The sequence below is a fragment of the Cyprinodon variegatus genome, unplaced genomic scaffold, assembly GCF_000732505.1.
Source record: "Cyprinodon variegatus isolate N-32 unplaced genomic scaffold, C_variegatus-1.0 Scaffold988, whole genome shotgun sequence".
NCBI classification, from domain to species: domain Eukaryota; kingdom Metazoa; phylum Chordata; class Actinopteri; order Cyprinodontiformes; family Cyprinodontidae; genus Cyprinodon; species Cyprinodon variegatus.
In genome coordinates this window covers 76504-99652 of record NW_015151441.1, presented here as the reverse complement: position 1 = coordinate 99652, position 23149 = coordinate 76504, and the positions used below count along the sequence as shown (strand labels likewise).

Sequence of the window (23149 nt, the reverse complement as noted above, 5' to 3'; positions counted from 1 at the left end):
ATTTCATTTTGAAAGACAACCTGCGGAAAAGGTTTTAGTCTTCTTGACTTTGTAGTCCTGGTTTATTATTTTTTTTAGGTATGTTTATGTGTTTTATTTAATATAAGCACTGAGTGTCTGTGTGAATCTGTTACTCGAAGATCTATGCTGTGATAGATCGTACTTTCTACAGCTGTACGATGGATTTTTCAGCCATGAAAATCTTCTGGTCTTTCCCGTTCATCTGTTACGGTGGTTTTATTTTTCCGATTTATCGTGACTGAGCGCTAACTGTAGCACACAGGAAGGCACCCCACGGGGAGAAATCTTTGTACTTTTTCTTTGTGTTATCTCATGCCACATCTCGTTACTCCTCTGACTCACAGAACTTTACTTGATTAGCTGAGATTTCATCACAGCTTTGGATTTTATTGCATCTAAAGATCAGTTTGGTAAATATGAAGTGTTAAAACGATGTAACCGTGGGAAAGGGTGGTTTGAGATGATGATCCACTGACACAGGTGATGATCCTCTGTTTTATATTCCTCCTCTTGGCTTTGGGTGATGCTTTTAATGGGTGGGAATTTGGATGCGGTGTTATAAAGTTGGTCTATATCATGCAAATGTAGGAATGCTATGATGCTATATAGGTCATAGAGTGATTTTGGGACAAGCTCTCAATCTCTGCTCTATTTCATCCCAAAGGGGTTCTAATGGTTGGGAGGTCAGGCAAGTTTACTCACCAGAGTAGTGAGTGAATAATTTTGGCACTACTGTGTATGTATGCACTCTGTCACAGCAATAAGACTGCTGAAAACAAACGCACATCCAGCAGAACAATTAAATAGAATGGCAACATTTGATATGTACTATATATACAATTTTTGTATTTAAAAAATCTACATAAAGTACTTGCACATGGAAAATTTAACAAGAAGGGTTGCTGTTGTAACTATCAAGTACAACTTAGAAATACTCAATAACACATAAAAACAATTAAAGAGCCGAGGACCTAGAGACCGTTCTGTTTAAGGCTGTTTCATTGTTCTGGCTTCTGCATGTCTCTGAAAAGTGCAGCCCAATTCCTCTCCCTGGCGTTTGGGACGGTTTTTCCTGATGACACCCTCACAGGTGTGTCTCACTCCTCTCCAGACCATGCAACCTTTAAATGACCGTTCTCCTGTTGATTTAAAGTTCTGCTGGGAGCTTTGCAGAAAAGCGTCTGTAAAATGTTCTTTTGAAAGGCTGGCGGGCGGAGCTTTAAAGTTTCATTTAAGGTCTTTTTTTCCTCTCATGACTGAATTTATCTTGTCTTGTGAGTTCTGTTATTTTAGGTTGCTCTTCTTTAGAGGATTGCTCAAATTCATCCATGTGGGGGGTGGGTGGGGGGCGGCGTGCATCAATGGCTGCCTCTAATGATCTGATTGTGGAGGAGACTATTTGGATCCACCTGGTCATTTTGTTTTTAAGCTCTAGAGATGGAGATGCTTCAGCTGCTTCTAGACCTGATGATCAAAGTGACCCCGCAACACCCCAACTTTGGTTGGTTGGAAGGAAGCGTGTGGCCTTACCAGCATCTTTAAAGCCTCCTGTAAATCCGAAGTTTGACAATCTTGTCTTTCTAAGGGGTTTTCATAATCTGATTATTATTCTGAAAATTATAATATTTATATTCTCTATTGTAGGATCATTTGCATGGTTTTCCACGTGGAACTGTTGGCATAGTTACAAGACCAAAAACAACATAAGGCATCAGGCATAATCCAGGCTTTAGTCTACTTTATGTTGCCAAATGGGTTCTACTTCAGTGATTTATTCATTCTAAAGGTTTAACAGTATTTAAGCCTCTGTGTGGCTAACTAAAGCTAGTTATTCAAAAATATGGCCAATGTTTTGGAAACAAAATAAAGAAAGGAAGTGATTAACTTTTCCCACAGACACATTCACACAAGATTTTTCAGGAGATTTGTGCTTTTATTCAGGTTATTATTTCATGGTTTTTATAAAATGTTGAGAACAAAACTCTTTATTTAACAAAGTCAGACGGACCCAAACATCCACATTTAGTGTAATAATGAAGCCAAGGCGCTGCAATGGAGCGAAATGAATGCAAAAGGAAAGTCCTACAATGAGATTTCCATGCATTTTCTGTTCCAGATGTTAGTTTAGTAGTAGCTTCATCTCACATAGAATCACTGACTGTTCTCTCTTTGGACAAGATGACAACAGACTAAACCAGTGTCCTTTGAAAATTGGAAAGTTGCATAAAATGTTATAGTGTAGCCTAATAAAATAATAATGTGGCCTAATAAAATGAACAATTGCTTAGTAAAGTAAAACAAACGTAGTCATTTAGGGAAAAACTTGGTTTGGAAAACAGCTTACTGATTGAAAAAGACTCCTTTGTGTAGTCTGGACAATTAATAAGATTTGATTGTACCCGAGAGAAGATTAGAAGTAGGAGAAAAACGGTAAATGCGACATTTTCTCCTAAATAACTTTAACGAACGATTGAAGAACCTGTTCATACAAACACTTCTTGCATAAAGTTTCCTGAGATTCAACTGGCTCTATTTCACCGTCTTAAATTCGGCGTCTAAATTCAGTGTAAAAAGGGAAGGGTTACTTCAGGTCACAGACATTAGCAATGGATTGTGGCGTCCAACACCCAGCCAATCCCGTTACGTTTTCTTAGTCACGTGACGTGATGCTTGTGGCGCTCATACGGAAGGAAAACCAGCATCACGGAGCCGGTGTANTAGAAAACTTTGAATCAATTTGACTGTATGATCTGTAAAGAGCCTTGAGATGACATGTGTTGTGAATTGGCGCTATAGAAATAAACTACATTGAACTGAAAGAGAAACACTTAGAGGATACGGAACACCAATTGCGGCAAAATAATTGGAGGACACACTTTCATAACAAAATTGACACTTTTACAAGATTTGACTTGGACAATGTTTATTGTCATTTTATATACAGAGTAGGGGTGGAACGGTTCACAAAATCCACGGTTCGGTTCAATTCACGGTTTCGTGGTCACGGTTTTCGGTTCGATTCGGTATATGTTGATTGTTACGCCGAAATCCCATCCCTAATACAGAGAGATATTAAACATTCTCAGTAGAAAAAATATGTGCATAAAAGTGTAGTATATGGTTTGTACATAAAGTGTAGCTAGTTCCATGAGATGGCCTCTTTGATGTCATCCATTCAGAAACATCTAGTTAGTATCACCATAGCTCAGTTTATAGCCTGCCCCCAGGAAAATGTCTCAGAATGACACACCAGATAGAACTACCGCAGAGAAAACACACAGTTAAAAGAGGAAATAACGTACATTATGCAGAATTGAAGAGTAGTAGAAGGTAGGAGCATGAGGAAAATGGTCTCTATGTCTTCCAGCAGCCCTAGCCTTTAGCAGTAAAACTACAGAAATGAGTGAAGATAACCTAAGCTACTCTGAGCTTTATCAGAAAGGAATGTTAAAAGCACACATGGTCTGCTTCATGGACTTAAACAGAGAGCTAGATCCAAACGAGAGTAGTCTGATAACTAAAAGATCTGCCTCGCAAAAAGTTATTAACCTATTTTAACTCTTGTACTTACTTATGGTGCACCTCCGGATCACTATTAGGATTCTCAAATTTTTTTCTGTGAGTACAGATATTAAGGTGAAACAATTTGTCGGGGTTTTCTAGTTTTTTCAGCAAAAACAGCGAAGAGAGATTAGTAGACAAGGATGTATGTGTGAACACGTAATAAGAGACAGCAGTTAGCTTAGTGAAGCTTGGCAAACATTTTAGGGCTGCAACTGACGATTACTTTGCAAATAAATTAATCTGTTCATTATTTTTGATCGACTGATTATCAGTTAATCAAAGGTTCCTTAAAGAATAGTTTTTTTATGAAATTAAATCAGTTGAAACCAAAACATTTCCACTTGAGGAGTTCTGGATAGAGCGTATTGACAGACGAAAAAGTTTTTTTTTTTTTATCTCTAATGCAAAAATGTTTACTGATGTTTTTTTTTACAATCTTGGTATAGTTTCTGCTCTAAGTGGGTCACTTTCAGCTGAAAGCATGTCTTACAGTCTCTATACTCCACTTAATGATTAATTGATTAGGAAATTATTTGACGATTATTTCAATAATCGATTAATCCGATTAATTGTTTCAGCCCTAAAGCATTTATTTATGTGGAATAAAAACAAGCCAGGGTATTTTGATGGCATAAATCCCAACTACTGCCATGCCTGAAACCTTTTTGTTCTTTTACCAACAACACTGCTTGGCATTTTCAGGCAAAGTTTTCATTTTCACCTAATTTTTACTTGGTGAACTCTTTAGCAAGCGGCCCGCTTTCTGCCGGCCCTCTTTTACTTCTTGTACTAGAAATCCCAAGAACAATGGAGCCGTTTTTTATTGGTCTTGACTTTGCCAACATTTTAGTTCTATTCTGGGTGATAATTCTGGTAATTTCTATCAATTTGACATTAAAGATGATCAAAAAAACTAACATAGTCAAAGACAAGGCTAGCTTCTCTGTGTAGAAAGAAAATAGCAGGCCTGTTTTAAGGATGCATTAATATTTTCCGCTATTATCCAAGTCATCTTGAAAACATTCTTCCTCCAAATGTCGGCTACATATTACGTGATTTTTTCGCAACGAAAATTATTGGTTTTATTTTTTTACTGATTAACGCTAAATTCATTGAATCACCAAAAACGTATTAGTTTTAGGTAAAAATAATCATCCATTCGGTTATTGCTCACTGACCAGACTTTTCTTTTAAATTCCTTGTGGCCTTCCTGGTGAGACCACAAGTTTTCTTTTATCTTCATTTTTCTGATTTGCATTAAGGCTGTCCAATGTAAGGAAAAAAAATTTTGGAAATTGTAAATAATGTTTATTTCTAGTTTTCTTTTTGTTGTTTTTTTGTTAAAACATATGAATGCATAAAATATTCAATATTTCCAAGCTAGATCATTCTATGAATGGGTTAATTGATTGGTGATGGTGATGTTGTGGTGAAGGGCCTTCCTCTTCCAAAATTATTAGCATGTTGGGAATTTACTGAAGAAAATCTCTCATTTGCTTTTAAATATCTGGATTTATTGTCTTCTGTGTTGAACATGGATTAAACATTAAAATCTCACCACTAAAACACTAAGCAGCTGTATTTCTAGTCCTGATTGTGATCGTTAAAGTCATCTAAGACTGTTTGTCATTCTGGAGAAACTGCTTGCCTGAATAGGAACAGATTTTTAGGACTCTCATCAGAATATGGACTGTTTACCCTGTGATTATTTTATAAAGCTATATTTGATATTTTTTTCAGGTGTTGGCTAATGTAGAAACAAAGTGTTTAACTTTATAGGGGTTTTCCTTTGTTCATCTTCAGTCCTCAGGGTCATAGGAACCACAAAAAAGGCTTCAAATGAAAGGCTGCCAGACTTTTGTCAGTTTTTCTTTTTTGAAGACATTTCGACACCAAAAGATCAATTGTGACGGTTGGGGGGGGTTCTAACCTGAAATCCCACATCAGAGATTTTCTTTATTGGTTGTTCAGTTCCTAACATGATCTGCATTAAATACTCCAAACACCCATTTTCTTTTTACATCAGCAGCATGTTTCTATATATATATATATTTTTTAGCTGACTTTAATGATTGTTGCCGTAGATTTATGCAGTTTGGATCAGTTTATTCCCTCAGGAAATAAATGAAAAAGAGCTGTTAAAACAGGATTCCCAGCAATAAAGCTTTGTAACGTTCTTACAGGTGACACCCTCCTGATAGGTGTTGGTTTATTTCTGCTGAAGTGTGTTTAATAAGTGGCACCTGTTAGTCAGGGCACAGCAGAGCTCAGAACGGTGAAAAACAAAGTTGTAGGGAACTTCTAGAAGGTTGGTTTCAGTCTGGAGCTTTCTATTAGGAAAACCAGAAGCTGCCATCCCATCTAAAGTTATTAGAGAAACTTGCTGCAAAGATCCACAATCATTTTATTCTGCCCAAAGATTGACAGTTTTCCCGTTCATTTGGTTTCTTTAAATTCAAAACCTCTGTAACGATTTTAATTCAGCCACCAAACATTGCTGCTCTTCCTGCCCTCATCTTTAGATCCAGCATTTCATTTTGAAAGACAACCTGCGGAAAAGGTTTTAGTCTTCTTGACTTTGTAGTCCTGGTTTATTATTTTTTTTAGGTATGTTTATGTGTTTTATTTAATATAAGCACTGAGTGTCTGTGTGAATCTGTTACTCGAAGATCTATGCTGTGATAGATCGTACTTTCTACAGCTGTACGATGGATTTTTCAGCCATGAAAATCTTCTGGTCTTTCCCGTTCATCTGTTACGGTGGTTTTATTTTTCCGATTTATCGTGACTGAGCGCTAACTGTAGCACACAGGAAGGCACCCCACGGGGAGAAATCTTTGTACTTTTTCTTTGTGTTATCTCATGCCACATCTCGTTACTCCTCTGACTCACAGAACTTTACTTGATTAGCTGAGATTTCATCACAGCTTTGGATTTTATTGCATCTAAAGATCAGTTTGGTAAATATGAAGTGTTAAAACGATGTAACCGTGGGAAAGGGTGGTTTGAGATGATGATCCACTGACACAGGTGATGATCCTCTGTTTTATATTCCTCCTCTTGGCTTTGGGTGATGCTTTTAATGGGTGGGAATTTGGATGCGGTGTTATAAAGTTGGTCTATATCATGCAAATGTAGGAATGCTATGATGCTATATAGGTCATAGAGTGATTTTGGGACAAGCTCTCAATCTCTGCTCTATTTCATCCCAAAGGGGTTCTAATGGTTGGGAGGTCAGGCAAGTTTACTCACCAGAGTAGTGAGTGAATAATTTTGGCACTACTGTGTATGTATGCACTCTGTCACAGCAATAAGACTGCTGAAAACAAACGCACATCCAGCAGAACAATTAAATAGAATGGCAACATTTGATATGTACTATATATACAATTTTTGTATTTAAAAAATCTACATAAAGTACTTGCACATGGAAAATTTAACAAGAAGGGTTGCTGTTGTAACTATCAAGTACAACTTAGAAATACTCAATAACACATAAAAACAATTAAAGAGCCGAGGACCTAGATACCGTTCTGTTTAAGGCTGTTTCATTGTTCTGGCTTCTGCATGTCTCTGAAAAGTGCAGCCCAATTCCTCTCCCTGGCGTTTGGGACGGTTTTTCCTGATGACACCCTCACAGGTGTGTCTCACTCCTCTCCAGACCATGCAACCTTTAAATGACCGTTCTCCTGTTGATTTAAAGTTCTGCTGGGAGCTTTGCAGAAAAGCATCTGTAAAATGTTCTTTTGAAAGGCTGGCAGGCGGAGCTTTAAAGTTTCATTTAAGGTCTTTTTTTCCTCTCATGACTGAATTTATCTTGTCTTGTGAGTTCTGTTATTTTAGGTTGCTCTTCTTTAGAGGATTGCTCAAATTCATCCATGTGGGGGGTGGGTGGGGGGCGGCGTGCATCAATGGCTGCCTCTAATGATCTGATTGTGGAGGAGACTATTTGGATCCACCTGGTCATTTTGTTTTTAAGCTCTAGAGATGGAGATGCTTCAGCTGCTTCTAGACCTGATGATCAAAGTGACCCCGCAACACCCCAACTTTGGTTGGTTGGAAGGAAGCGTGTGGCCTTACCAGCATCTTTAAAGCCTCCTGTAAATCCGAAGTTTGACAATCTTGTCTTTCTAAGGGGTTTTCATAATCTGATTATTATCCTGAAAATTATAATATTTATATTCTCTATTGTAGGATCATTTGCATGGTTTTCCACGTGGAACTGTTGGCATAGTTACAAGACCAAAAACAACATAAGGCATCAGGCATAATCCAGGCTTTAGTCTACTTTATGTTGCCAAATGGGTTCTACTTCAGTGATTTATTCATTCTAAAGGTTTAACAGTATTTAAGCCTCTGTGTGGCTAACTAAAGCTAGTTATTCAAAAATATGGCCAATGTTTTGGAAACAAAATAAAGAAAGGAAGTGATTAACTTTTCCCACAGACACATTCACACAAGATTTTTCAGGAGATTTGTGCTTTTATTCAGGTTATTATTTCATGGTTTTTATAAAATGTTGAGAACAAAACTCTTTATTTAACAAAGTCAGACGGACCCAAACATCCACATTTAGTGTAATAATGAAGCCAAGGCGCTGCAATGGAGCGAAATGAATGCAAAAGGAAAGTCCTACAATGAGATTTCCATGCATTTTCTGTTCCAGATGTTAGTTTAGTAGTAGCTTCATCTCACATAGAATCACTGACTGTTCTCTCTTTGGACAAGATGACAACAGACTAAACCAGTGTCCTTTGAAAATTGGAAAGTTGCATAAAATGTTATAGTGTAGCCTAATAAAATAATAATGTGGCCTAATAAAATGAACAATTGCTTAGTAAAGTAAAACAAACGTAGTCATTTAGGGAAAAACTTGGTTTGGAAAACAGCTTACTGATTGAAAAAGACTCCTTTGTGTAGTCTGGACAATTAATAAGATTTGATTGTACCCGAGAGAAGATTAGAAGTAGGAGAAAAACGGTAAATGCGACATTTTCTCCTAAATAACTTTAACGAACGATTGAAGAACCTGTTCATACAAACACTTCTTGCATAAAGTTTCCTGAGATTCAACTGGCTCTATTTCACCGTCTTAAATTCGGCGTCTAAATTCAGTGTAAAAAGGGAAGGGTTACTTCAGGTCACAGACATTAGCAATGGATTGTGGCGTCCAACACCCAGACAATCCCGTTACAGTTTCTTAGTCACGTGACGTGACGCTTGTGGCGCTCATACGGAAGGAAAACCAGCATGACGGAGCCGGTCATGCAAGCTATCGCTAACTCAACGGTGAGTTTATTACTTTCATTTTTCTTTAGTTGAGTTAGCGTTATTTAAGACAGTGAAATAGAGCCGGTTGAATCTCAGGAGGCTGAAAATATTGAGTTTGAATTTTGAAAGGTTTAATTTTTGAGTGTTAAAAAAAATCTGCATATAAAAAAAAAATTCAACTGAAAAATAAGTATTGAAAATGTATCACTTTGAAATAGTAATATGAATTTTTAGCTTGAAGAGACAATAACAAATGAAATTTCTACTGTGTAGAAATAATGACAATGAATTTTTTTTAGGTTAAAAATGTGTTCTGAATATATTTTAACACTGAAACAGTAAGAACAAACATACATTTAAATGTCAGTGGCATTTTTAATTCAAATCCCAGCGACACAGATTTACTTCCATACAGCCCGCCGTTAAGCTGTATGAACCTTTTTCATACATTTTTTCTAATAACGTACATTAAAAACATTTTTACTAAATAAATACTGAATTCATTGTATACTATGGGCAGTTTTCTCAGACTTTATGTTGTATGTGATGGAAACAGAAACTACAATAAACTCCCCCATATATGGCGTTCCCAATCACTGAATAACCAAGCTTGAGTTCCATTGTTAGATTGGGAAACCAGCTGATTGGTAGAGATCTCTGCTTTAGTGTTCTCTAGTCTGCTTTGTTCTACGTGAGGGGACTGGACGTTGGGTATGTCTGTCCTTGTTAAATCCCATGTTTTTTTATCATTCATGAACATTTAAGTCTTTGGGAGAAGGCCTCCACTGGACTCAAGTAATCAGGGATGAAATGTACTGAACAGAAAGCAAACCTCACTGAGAATAGAGAAATGCTTTGGAAGCGCTGGTCGTCTCACCTCCTTTAATTCTGCCATCATGGTTTTCTCATGATGGTGGGATAGAGAAGCTAAAGACTAGATTCAGATCTATTTGGTTTTTGTCTAGATTGTGTCCTTTGTATTATTGTCATTTGTGCCTTTTCTCTAAAAATAAGTTGGGTTTTTATTGTTTGTGTGGCTTTTGTTAGAAAATGTGAGTTTCCAGTAAGAAACATGTTTATGAGCAAAACAATTCAATTCAGTTCATTTAAATAGCGCCAGTTCACAACACATCATCTTAGGACACTTATAATACAATACAGACACAATTAAATCCAGTCATCCAGTAAGATTGGTTCATAGTTTTCTATCTAAGGAAAACCAGCTGATTGCATCGACTCATTGACTCTTCAGCAATCCCTCACACCAAGCAAGTTTTTAGCGACAGTGGAGAGGAAAAACTCCCTTTTTAAAAGAAGAAACCTCCAGCAGAACCAGGGTCGATGAGAGCGGCCATCTGCTGAGGCCGACTGCAGTTCAAGGAGACAGAAACAGAGACACAGAAATAAGCGTAGATACAAAAGGCAACTGTCAACCAGCTCCACAGGCGTCCAGGAAACGCAGACAAGCTCTGAGCCAGCTTCTATGTCAGAGGATGAAGAGAGCACATCCAGTTAGTCACATTCAGAGAAACAGGACTACACTAGAAAAACAGGCTGATCTCCAACATCTATAAACAAAGGTGTTGATGGTAGCAGCACAGCTGATATTTCTCTCCAGGATGGAGTCACAGCCAAACAGGAACAGACCAGATGAAGCTACTATGAGAAAAAGCAGAGAGAGCAGAACGTTAGAGATTGAACTAACAGATTCTGCAGAGTGGGAGAATAGAGATAGAATGAAGCAGATTGATGAAAAGGGGTCCCTATGTCCTCCAGCATTCTAAGCATATAGCAGCACAACTATAGAGATAGCTCAAACTGAGCCACTCTAATTATAAGCTTTATCAAAAAGAAAAGCTTTAAGCCTACTCTTAAAACACATGTAATGAATCCTCCTTTAAACTATAAAGGGTGTTTTGTTATCATGGTCTGAATTATCCCTGAATGTCTGGATCAAAATGCCAATACCTGCTGCATCTCTGCTCCCTTATCACATACAAATTAAAGTGTAATCTGACAACTGTGACAAAAATCTGAAATAATTGTCTGTAAACCTTAAAGATGCACCCCAGGCATAACTTCCATCATTTCCTTGGTTTTAGGACATTTTATGGTTCAGATTAGGGGGCAGAACCCTCGCCAAAAGCTGTCCAGCTCAGCTGGCCTAAATAAGCATCCTGTCAACTTATTGACTGGCTGTTTCTTCCGGCTTTGACCAGTTCTTCCTGTGTTTTATTTTTAATGCAAACATTTCCTCTGTATAAAGCTTTGATATAAATCCATATTCAACCTTTTTAGAGTCAGAAACTCCAAAAATGTAACTTTTATTTAGAATAATCGAGTTGTTTCTTAGGTTTTATTGTCCACTCGGCATAAAACGGCCTTTATACGAACTGGTTTATTTTTACATGCAACTAAATAAAAACTTCTTTCAAGGCAGCGTTGCCTGACGACTGGACCCTGTACAATTTCCTACTGATGTGACTATTCCATGTTGCCCTCAAACACGACTCTGATACATTTATAAGAAGAAAATATGTCACGCAGAGCAGGACGAGTTCATGTCAAAGCGTGTATTGGACGGAAAGGCTGGAAGCAGCTGAGAATGGGTGGAAAAAGGCGAGCTTGATCACAATAGGAGAAAAAGAGGCAGAGAATGGGAAGGGTGGGGGAGGAGAGGGTGGCTGGTAGGATGGGTTGAGTTGCTAGGGTATGTCAGGCTGTTGCTGAGAGCCAGGCCTGCTATTGGAAGCTACTTGCTTGGCAGGAGAGAAGCAGAGAAGAGAGAGAAGTAGCTAATGAGTATTGTGGCCTGGTTGCTGAGACAGCACCGGGTTTATTTATAGAGTGATGGCTAGTCAGTCCTTAGATACCAACAACGAATGAGCTGTCAGGGAAGGAGGTGCCTTTAACCAATGGCAGTGCAGGAAGAGGCATGCCAGATTGAGGAAGTGCTGTGAATGTGCCTGAGTCTCTTAAAGAGACAGTCCAGATTTCTCAGTACTAGGCAGATCTTCTCTCTCTCCAGCAGTGTCATTTCTGCCAACAGAATGCGAAGCAGCTCACCTGTAAACATAAACATGATCATTTTCATTAAATAAACAAAATCCTGTTTGGACAAACAGGCAGATTTCTCTGCTCCCTGATAAAAATGTTCAGTAGAAAGTTTGAAGACACCAGGTTTCTAAATGACTTACAAATAATGGACACTAATCTGCCTCTAAAGCCCTTTTTTTATTGAGTTATTTATTTGGTGGAAATAAACTCTTTAGGTTGTTGACATTCTTCACCCGTTCCTGTATAAGATGAAGAGGAGAAGTTTAGAGAAACGTGTTCAGCAGACGTAGTAGAAGCTCCGGTGGAGTTTTTGAATGAAAACCTGCAGTGCTTCCTCCTAAAGGCCCCGCCTTTTGCTTTCTCCCGCCACATTGCCTTGAAAACTCTGATTAGATTCAGGATGTGTTTGTTTGAAGGTAAACCAGTGCATTTGGGACTGGAGTTTGACCCCATGCCATCCCAACCAGCTCCATTAAACCAGATTAGCTTTAGCAGTGTGAACAGGTTTCTGTTTTGTGAAAGTTCCCAGCATTTGCTCTGTTTGATTCCAGCACTTTGTTTCCTTTCTTCAGAGACCCTCCCACATGCCGCTCAGTGAACTTTATCATGTTCTGGAAATCCTTCATGTTTCCTTGAATTGCTGTGTTTTCTCTGCTGTTATCATCCTTCTTCTTCTTCTGGCTTCACTAAGACGATCTGTAGTGACGATCCAAAGGTAAAACTACGATATGAAAACAATTTAAATTTGGTTTCAGGGCCAACGCGTCAGCTGTCTCAGGCGGTTGAGTGTTTTTTCACGATCCACACCATGTTTTGAAAAGGTTAATGCTACAGGACGCCGTCACTGTTTGTGTCAGCATCCTTTTTGGTTCAAAGTAAAAACAGAAGATCTTTCCCCATCTAATTCCTTCCTACCTAATTTTTGCTGTCATTTTTCTCTTTCGCACACCTGCAGACATCTTTTTCTGCAGGCAGTTTAAAGACGCCACTCTTCATATAATTGGGGGGATGCGTTTTTTCAGCCGTCTCCATGCGGCTGCTCCCTGCCTGCTGTAAATCTTCCTGTCAGTAGGTGAGCTGTAATACGAGCTGGACAGCAGGCCTCACATGTCCTGTTTTGGCTGCTTGTTTGCTGACCCCTTTTCAGTGTTGCAGTAGGTGCACAGCCTGCCTCGTCCAGTCCAAAGTTAAGTTTAGCTTGCTCCTCAGTCGTCCTGTAGACATGATGATCTCAGGACCTGCTGGTTACATCGGACACCTGATGATCCATCATTAAAACCAGCAAAGTGAAAAGAAAAGGCTTTGATGGGAAACAAGTCCTAGTTTAAAGATTTCTACCATGATCATCTGATGTGATAATTGTCTGTGCAGATTCAGTAGCCATTGTATTAATCAACAGTTTAGTGATCAGATTATTCAGTGGAGTAAACAAACTCACTTAGAGCAGTGATTTGGGCAAAACTACAGGATATATATACTGTTTGGATTAAAGAATAAAAACCTTCTTTTAAATATTTTTTATTCTCAGCTCCTCAAGCGTCGTAGTTTGTGGTTCAGATTTAATAAAGAAATCTGTGACACACCTGTTGCCATCAGGTTATTAATCTCTTCTTAAAAACAAGGAAACAAGCAGACCTGAAGATGCCACTTTGAGAAACAAGCTGCTCGTTGTTAAAGAGCTGGAAAGCAGCAGCTGTTTCTGTAAGTTATTCTTTCTCATCTGATATTCCCGCCCAGACGCTCCTGGTCCAGAGAAGTTCTAAAACAGTTTGGTTTCTGGTGTTACACAGCTATGCTGCTGCTTGATGGGATGACAGTGAAGACATGATTAATTCTTACAGGAACTATGCATTGATATCTTTGGACCATAATGCTACTTTCAGACTGCGAGCAGCAGAAGTAGCTAGTTTACATCCAAAGTCAATGGTTGACGCGCATCAAGGCGCAGCAAAAGGTCCTGCAGCGCTTTGAGCAGTAGGTGCAGTGCTTCATGAGCTTCTGAGCATCTGATGGGCGTGTTACACGGGGTACGCCGCCAGTGAACAGGGTCTAGGATAGGATCAAACCCACTTTTTGACCACGCAGCCAGAGCAGCAGAGATGCTTCAGCCGCGTATCAGAACTAATCTTGTACAAGCATCAAAAACGAAGCAGCACGCGCGTTTTTGCTGCTCCTGCTGCATGCGGTCTGAAGGTAGCACAAGGCTCAGTATTCTGCAGGAAGTAAACCAAAACCGCAGCTAAATTCTTGAGTGTATTTTCTACGCTGAATAACTGTTTCTGCATCATTGGTTCATTCATCCATCTGACTGTAGACATGATTTCCTTGGAAAGGTTTTTTTTTTTACAACCTCAGTGTTTCTCCCAGATGTGCAGGAGGAAGTCTCATGTTTCCAATCTTTGGTCCTGGTGCTCCACTGCCCTACAGCTTTTCCATGCATCCCTTTTTTAACACACCTGACACAGACAAACGGTGAACGACCGGTGCTCTGCTAAACCTACAGACATGCCAAGGAGGAAAGTTGGTCTTTTGTTTCCGGTGTATTGGAGCAGGGATGCAGTCAAAGCCTGCAGAGCATTAAGTGCTCCAGGACTGATGTTGCATACCCCCATTATACATCTTCAAAAGGCTGGATGGAGTCTGAATGCATGTAGAAATACCCATACCAGTTAATATCCATGGAGGATTTCTACTTAAGGACAAAAACATTGTGAACAATCCATTGCTAATGTAGAGGAAGAGAAAGATCCTGAGATGAATAATTTAGTTTTATCATCGGCTGTTGGAGTCAGGACAGTTTTCATCCGTTGTTTTTTTTTTTTTAAGTCCGTAAAGCTTTTTGAAGGAGGTAGAGCAGAGTCATTTTGAGATGCTACGTGTCTGCTCATAAAAAAGTTGTAGTTTCTCTTAGAAAAAAATACTTGTAAAACTTGTAAAATGTTGGATTGGACACTGAGGATCTAGAGAGAATAAAAATACATTATTCAGAAAGAAGAGAGGCCAGCAGCCACGTACCATGGCTGACTTGGACAGCTTTTATTGTTATTTTGTACAAACACAGTTTGGTTATGTGCAGCTTTCAGGCAGTGAAATAAGCAGCAGCTTAGCAGTGAAATGAACATTTCCATTTCATTAAGTGCAGCAGTGATTAAATGTAAACAGTGTGGGAGAAAAACATGGGGCTAAATGCATTGATATGGAAGTTCAGAGCGGTACAAAGTAGGGATGAGTATCGGCATGGGTGTTGCCATACTTGGGTCACGATGCAGTATTATTACAATATTGCAATATCACTATATGTTGCAATAGTTTTCCCTGCTGTCAAAATTTAATTTATAGATAAAAAAAGCGAGTGCTGTATATGTTCATCAGAAGATAATGATCATTTAGGTATTTTGGTATCCTTGTTGTTTGGGGGTTTGAGTCAGTCCATGTTTTCCACTGTGACCGCCTCAACTACAGATATGGCGCTTTGCACACAGCAAAAGGGCTGCACAGCGCTACCTGCAAGGGTGGGGCACAGAGGTAGCCCATTTTCTATCATTGTTTTAGGTCACATATTTTTGTTTAAAAAAAAAAAAAACAATACTAGAAACTGAAAGATGGATATTATATCGGGCAGCCAAAAACGCGATATATCGCCAAAAAGATTTTTTCTCAGACTCCTAGTGCAAAGATAAATATATATGGTGCAAAATACAGTAGAAAAACATTTTTTAAGTTGAGTTCTTTTTGGTTTGGTGTCATCAGTGTGATGCAGAATCTGTTGCTTGATTTAGAGTTTCTTTTATCAGTTAAGCTTTCTGATGGTGGTGGGAAAAAGCTGTTGCAGAATCTGCTCGACCTGCATAGAAGGCTGTGAAGCCTCTTCCCAGAGGGCAGCAGGGAAGCCAGTCCATAGTGGGGGGGGGTGAGGGGTAGAGAGCTGTATTAAGCTGCTGCCTAAAGGAGCAGCCATATTGGATCAATCCAGTCATCCCCCGTTTCTGTTTTAGGACGACCATTTTTAAAATCAGAAGATGGTTTCAATTTCTACAGCTAGAAGTAAACTAAGGATCATTGGGGGTCAGATAATGTTTGCCTTTTCTCCCCAGAGTTTGCAGGTCAAATAGGGAAGTATTGCCAAGAGGCTTTGGTGACGGTTCAGAATAGGGCGGGCCAATTAATTGAATTTGCAAAATAATTGCAATTTAACAAAACACAATTTTCAAATCACAGAGGCACCGATTTTTAATCAGACTATACAAAACAAGAGTAAGACGCTAAATCTCTCCCTCCAGCCCTTTAGGTGGTGATTAAACGCTTGAAGTGCGTTTGCCTTCTATCGAAAAGGTAGAGATGCTGGTAAAGATTCTCAGTCATCCAGGTCACAGTCATTCCACAAAAGTTAAAAATCAATCCACTGGATATGTTTCCAAGTTTGAAGACATTTCGCTTCCCATCCAGGAAGCTTTTCATTTCAAAACGTCAGCAAAAACCCCAACCCCTTTACAGGGGCACAGAAAACTTCTCCTGTTCAGCCAAGCCAAATGCAAAATGCATTCTAGGTTTGGTTTAGACTGGTGTTAAACAATGGGGCTGAATCATAACAGCCAAATTCGGGGATGTTGGTTACATTTAGACCCCATTTTCAGTCCTTATTTCAATTAATTTCAATTCAGTTTATTTATATAGCGCCAATTCACAGCATGTCATCTCAAGGCACTTTCCAGTTCAACCAGATCATCCAGTTAGATTAATTCAAAGTTTTCTATCTAAGGAAAATCAGTTGATTGCATCGACTCATTGACTCAAAAACAATCCCTCACACTAAGCATGCTTGTAGCGACAGTGGAGAGAAAAACTCCCTTTTAATATTAAGAAACCTCCAGCTGAACCGGGATCATCTTCCAAAATATATGTCAGGTCTATGATTTTAAGATGGTTGGAGTCAGTCCAGTTGGTCCGGATTATTTGAAGGTGGAGGAGGCCTGTCATGATGGACCCATCATGCTCCAGCTGCTGGTTTGTGATGTGGGCACTAAAACGCCCAGAGACGTTTCTATCAGAAAATAAAACTCCTTTTTATGGGTCTGTTGTATCCTTGGCATGTGCGGCCATTATTCACTCCTCCGGGTTGTTTGAAAATCCCTTTATTGGGCCACAATGGGGAAATTCGTTGCCTGCATTTTGATCCCTCCCCTTGGGGAGCAGTGGGCTGCCATTGTGCAGCGCCCGGGGAGCAGTCGGGGGTTAAGGGTCTTGCTCACCGCACTGCTCTAACACACTAGGCCAACACTCCCCTTGCACATTTGAATGTTTTTACCATCTTAAGGATAAACTTTCCATTAAATTTTTAGATTTTCAAAATTTTCCAATCAAAGTTGAAGCTTCTCCTGCCTTTTTATATATATATATATATTTTTTCTTTCCTGAGTTTCTGAGTAGAGAGCAGGAAGATTTTAACCACTAAACCAAACAAAGTTGGAGCTAATTTAGCTTTATTGATGGCGACACTGACATTGGTCAAATCGATCCCCGATATTAGCTGCTGTTTCACTTGTTTTTTTTCTGTTTTAGCTGCCACTCACATGATAAAAGTAACAATGACAAATGTTTCACTTTAAACATGAAATAAGCTAAATGTTACCCACAGATGGAGGAGAGGGAGCGGCGATGCATGCGCTTCACGTGATCTTACAGCACGGCTGCTGAATGCGCAAATGATTCGGCGAACACTTGCATGCAAATCCATTTTAAAGAAGCGTTTAATGGTGACGGCTATTGCATCCGTGCCGCTTCCTGTAACGTTCCCACTCAGACGTCTGTGGGACGAGTGGCTGGTAGGAGCTGAGTTAGAACAGAGGAGGATTCAGGGTTTCGCTTTTTTCTCTCCACAGGTGCAAGCAGCTCAGGATGTCCACCCACCTCCTCCTCCTCCTCCTCCACCTCCTCCTCCTCCTCCACTGCCCAGGGCTTCTCCCTCGCTGAGCCAGCCATGACCAGCCAGCACACACACACACACCCCTCCTTCAGCTCCATCCACTCCATGGCCGAGCAGCAGCAGGTAAAGGATCTACAGTGATTTTGGGTTTGGGGATGGGGTCAGTTAATGATCTACAGACACAGAACCGTCCACTCTGCAGTTTCAAGCAGGAGGTGGTCCTGTTTATCGTTGTTGTGAGGTTCGTCAGTCCCACCCTTCCTTGAATGCCAGGAACCAACTTCTGCTTTTTACGTGTTGGTCTTAGTTTCAGCTCTGAGCCTCACAGGCTCAGGTCTTTAAGCCCCTGTCACACCTTGACCATTTAGACCAGCAGATGCTTGATGTAGCAAAAATCTAGCAAAAATGCTGGCATACTTAGGATAAGTTATGGGTACGTATTGTATAAGTTATGAGCACGATGAAACAAGCTGAAGCATGCTGGCACACATCGAGAAATTTTGAGTGAGTTCAAAATTTCCCGACATATGCCATCAGTTATCTGATGGTTGACATCCATTCAGTCTCAGTTCCTCATCAGTCATGGCGTCTAGTTTATCCTAAACCTCTGAGTAACTTCTGCGTAACTTATCCAGAACTTCTCTCCAACACATATCAGCGTATTGGAGGTGTTCCAGCCGAGCGCTGAACGTGTTTCTAACTTCCAGCTACTGTATAATGGCGTATTGGCAGCATTTTGGTATTAAGGAGATTCACAGGAGGAAACCGTCAGTTCTCCTCCAGACTTCATCCCCATCATAGGGGGAGCCAGAAGGTGAGGGTGATGGATCCTTCCTGTGTTCACGCCCACCAACAACAAGTCTCCTAGAAGACATGATGCTTTATCTGCTGCCACCAAAAACCTTCCTTCTTTTTATTTATTCTTTTTTTTTTATTTGGCGGTTGGTAAACAGCAGCTAGGTTAATATCGTGATCAAATAAATCTTTTTATGCAGATAGGGCGCTTCATGGCGTTACGCTGCTGTGCGTTATGCATAAGTCAGGCTGTCATTGGAAACAAGTTCTGGACTCGTTATTAATACTTTGTTTATATGCCAAAAATTGAAAAAAATCTATAGAAAGCACATGGCAGTGTTTTAGGAGATTGTTAAAAGTTGGGCATACACTGGATAAATCAGCCAGGTGTGACAGGGCCCTTAGTTTCAGCTCTGAGCCTCAGGTGTTCAGGCCTTTAGGGACACGGAAACGATGCGTTTCTTCAGAGCTCCCATCCAGCTCAACTGCTGCAATAGAAGAAAACACCATGAAAACAGTGAAGATGAGGACCCCTCCAGGTATGTTACTTCCTGCCATCACCCGGCCGGACCAATGAAGCGGCTGCTGATGATGTCATCGCCAGACGTCTATATAGAACATCAGAGGATCTCTAAAGCCCCTCAACAAAGAAGTGCAGAGGGGTCTTCAGCAGCTCTTTCCTGCCGTGTCATGAGGCGTCGGATACAGAGAACCTGTCCCAGTTTGCCAGCGGAGGTTCTGAGTCATCCAGGACACGGCACATTTGGACCTGTCCCAGTTCTTTGACCTAATAAGTGTGGACTCCTGTGACCATGATCTCATGACAGTAGAGGATTAAAAAGCCTGGAAGCGCCTCCATGCGGCTTGTTTACATCGGATGATCTCAATCCATCCAGGATGGACAGAGAGGAGAAGAACGAGATGTTCCTCACCAAGTTTGGTCTTCAAGCTCTTCTAAAGACACTTCCAGCAAAGCTTAGGAGTTTGGACTGAATGTTTTACAGAGAAAAGCAAACGGATCAAAAATCCTAAACCAGGTGGCCTGATTTCTGCCGGTCCAAAACGTTTCAGTAGGACAGCTTTACTGGCCAGGACTGTAGGTTCTGACCTCGCGTGCCGTCGTCTCCTGGTAGAAACGTCCACCCTGGTACCAGAACCACTGGTTTCCCTCCACCGGTCCCATGTGGTCTGATCTCCACCTATTTCTGTCTCTCTAGGTGCTGTCTGATATGACCATACTCCAGCGGAGGATCCCCCCTAGTTTCAGAGACCCTGCCAGCGCCCCATTGAGGAAACTCTCAGTTGACCTTATCAAAACTTACAAGCACATCAATGAGGTAGGAAACAGAAGCAGCTGATTCTGATATGAAGTCTGGTTTTTGACGATCTGTTGAGAGTTTTACGGTCTGCTAATGTGAGCGCTGGTTGTCCAGTTTCGCTCTGAGGAAGCTTTGAAATGAGCTCTTCATGTGATTCTGGGTCAGTGATTCCTAAATGATAAGGTTGTCAGGTTTACTGACGGTCTTCAGATCAGTGATCATTAATGACCTGGATTAAAGGCGGGGCTGCCTAACTTCTGCTCATGTTTACAGGTATACTATACGAAGAAGAAGCGGCGGGCCCAGCAAGTCCCTCCTGAGGATAGCAGCACGAAAAAGGAGAAAAAAGTTTACAATGACGGCTATGATGACGACAATTACGATTACATAGTGAAAAACGGAGAGAAGTGGCTGGACCGCTATGAGATCGACTCACTGATTGGGAAGGGCTCCTTTGGACAGGTGAGAGCATCGGGCGGGAGGGCCCAGAGCAGCCGTTCGCTCCACTGTTTAACCTTAAACTAATGACACCACCTCCGCTTTTCAACCTGCTGCCAGCTGAATAGCAGGCGTTACAGAAGCTGTGGCGATCTCTCTGCACTGAAATGTTGAAGATAATGATTTAAGCCACTTATGGAAATGCAACTCTTCCCAAATTTGGTTTGCTGGTGTAGATCCCAGATCTGCTCTGGTCCTGCTTCCTGCCACTGGCGTTATGCTACATGATTGGCTGAACATTGCCACATGATGTAAATAATGGTGGTTTCCCAGACAACAATAATAACATCACGCAGCAAAGTTCTACCTGATGGATTACAAAACTGAAAAAATATCTTTATGGTGAACAAAGTAACTGCAAGACAATATAAAAAGGGAGAGCTGGGTAGCGCTGTGGCTAGCTGTGTTTAGCAGCTAACAGCTTAGCCTGTTTAAGCTCAGTCAGTTAGCCATATTAAGCTACATAACTTTTAACTTTGCCTTAACGACGAGTTTGTTTTCTGCAAGTAGAATAACTTGTTTTATTTGTCAAAATCTCTACAAAAGTCTTTTTTAAGACGTTCCATTTGTTCTCCTCTGCCCTCAGATCTTAATAGAACGCACTACTTTCCTTCAAGACTGACAATGATTGTTTCCTACTTTCTGCTACTTTAGATCGCAAATGAAATGTAAAATAATAGAAAATATAGGTAATAATATGTTGAGACACCAGAATAGATTTGATCCTTCAGAAACGAGTGCAATAGAGTTTGTCCAAGTGGGGTTGCCATATCTGCCGATCTGGTGCCTACGCCGTCATTTATGGCTCCGTAGAAACCACTGCTGCCACATCTCTTTAGCAGGTAATAAAAACACATGGTCTGTGTTTTTGTTTGTCTCCAGGTAGTGAAGGCCTACGACCACCACGAGCAGGAGTGGGTCGCCATTAAAATCATCAAGAACAAGAAGGCATTTCTAAACCAGGCACAGATTGAACTACGCCTGCTGGAGCTCATGAACAAGCATGACACGGAGATGAAATATTACATTGGTAAGAGAGCATCCAGCATGAGGGGTTTAGGCTGCTTCAAACAGAGCTGGTCGGTGAATGCAGGGTTGACTTCTTTAACTGGGAAGGATTCAGCTGCTGTGCCTCTACTGACTGAAAGCTCTCAGTTAGACGCTGGTTTAAAAATGTAGAACCAGATGAGTTATGATCGCTGCAGCCTCCAAGTTCCTGCCAATAATCTGGCGACTTTAGAAGAGTCCAGTCAGATTGTAAAAGTGGGGACGCCTGAAAAAGGCTCTAAGCTGCTGCTTAGTTTATTTACTGCTTTTAATAACAGAGTTTTTACTGTCTCAGCTTTCTCTGATGATGAGCTTCAATTCTTAAGCTTAAAATATATGAAATCCACTTCAGAGCCTGTTGCTTAGCAGCTTTTCCATGTGGGGAGTTTTATTTTGAGATTAAATTGGATCTGCGGTCAAGGCTCTGTTTTCACCTTTTAGTTTTTCACAGAGTTCAGGTAAAAAAAGTTCCTCCCAGTTCTTGGATTTGGATCCATAAAGGTTTAGCTGCTCCTCAGCTTTTCTAAATCTTTATACCTAAAAGTGTGAAAAAGAAAAAACATCATAGATTCTACCATGTAAGACAAACCAGCATAGAAAAGGTTGTATAACAACAGACAAACCTGGAATGAAAGAGAAACATTCATAGAAAATAATTTGAAGCTGAGAATTGAAAGGATTTGTCCTTTAAAGTGTTTTCCTCACCGACCACTTCATGACTTCATTTGACCCTTTGAACCAGAGTGAGGGCCACTGGCTGCTGGCAGCATCTGAAACTGCCTTACTGGGTTACAGCTCGGTGCAATACTGCCACCTAGTGGCTGCAGCTTGAAACTGTAATACCAGAGCAGCCGACCTGCTGCTTCCATTCACTCAGCTTAGGGCCGTTCCTGGTGCTCTCTTTATGATGGGGGGCTTTGAATCAACTCTAAAGCTCTTTTTCAAAGCATCCACTTTGTGTGGAAAGTTTTTTTTAAACTTGTGGAGCCTAATAAGGAATCAAAGGTTTGCAGCCCCCTTTTTAAAGAGCAGGGGGGCACCTGAAACACACGGGTTAAAACTGAAAAGAAATAATAGATTATAGAACACTTGTATAATTCAAGAATTATTACGAAATGAAGTGTTTTGTATTCAAATTCTGATAATTTTTATAAACCTGTGGACACAGAGAGAGGCGGTTCTAAGTCAGCATTAGAGCTGAAACCATTCCTGATGCTTAACAGTTCTGCCCACCTTGCTTATTGTGTCTCTTAACCTGCATCCTTTTCTCCCATCTATCTTTGTGTCTGTCTGTCAATCTGTCTCTGTGCAGTCCACCTGAAGCGTCACTTTATGTTTAGGAACCATCTGTGTTTGGTGTTTGAGTTGTTGAGCTACAACCTGTATGATCTCCTGCGGAACACCAACTTCAGAGGAGTTTCTCTCAACCTCACCAGGAAATTTGCACAGCAGCTCTGCACAGGTGGGTGGAAGGAAACACAGACCACCTCCTTCAGACTACACAGTCCGTTTTAAACTGAATACAAACTCAAATAAAACCAGAATGATTGAAAGTTGAGATCTGAAATGGTAAAAAAAAAACAAAACAGTCAAACTGAGCAGCTGAGAACCAGAGGACGATATAATCCAGGATGGATGGATGGATGGATGGATG

The 23149-nt window shown here is 40.4% G+C and overlaps 1 protein-coding gene across 1 annotated transcript in view; it reads left to right on the top strand.

Annotated features, from left to right (window-relative positions):
- LOC107100569 (dual specificity tyrosine-phosphorylation-regulated kinase 1B-like) overlaps window positions 1-23149 on the top strand; it is a 42046-nt gene that overhangs the window by 9041 nt on the left and 9856 nt on the right. The window contains exons 2-6 of the mRNA XM_015399106.1: window positions 17793-17959; window positions 19849-19968; window positions 20224-20412; window positions 21331-21478; window positions 22808-22957. Of these exons, the coding sequence (XP_015254592.1) occupies window positions 17793-17959; window positions 19849-19968; window positions 20224-20412; window positions 21331-21478; window positions 22808-22957 (774 nt within the window). The remainder of the gene's footprint in view (window positions 1-17792; window positions 17960-19848; window positions 19969-20223; window positions 20413-21330; window positions 21479-22807; window positions 22958-23149) is intronic.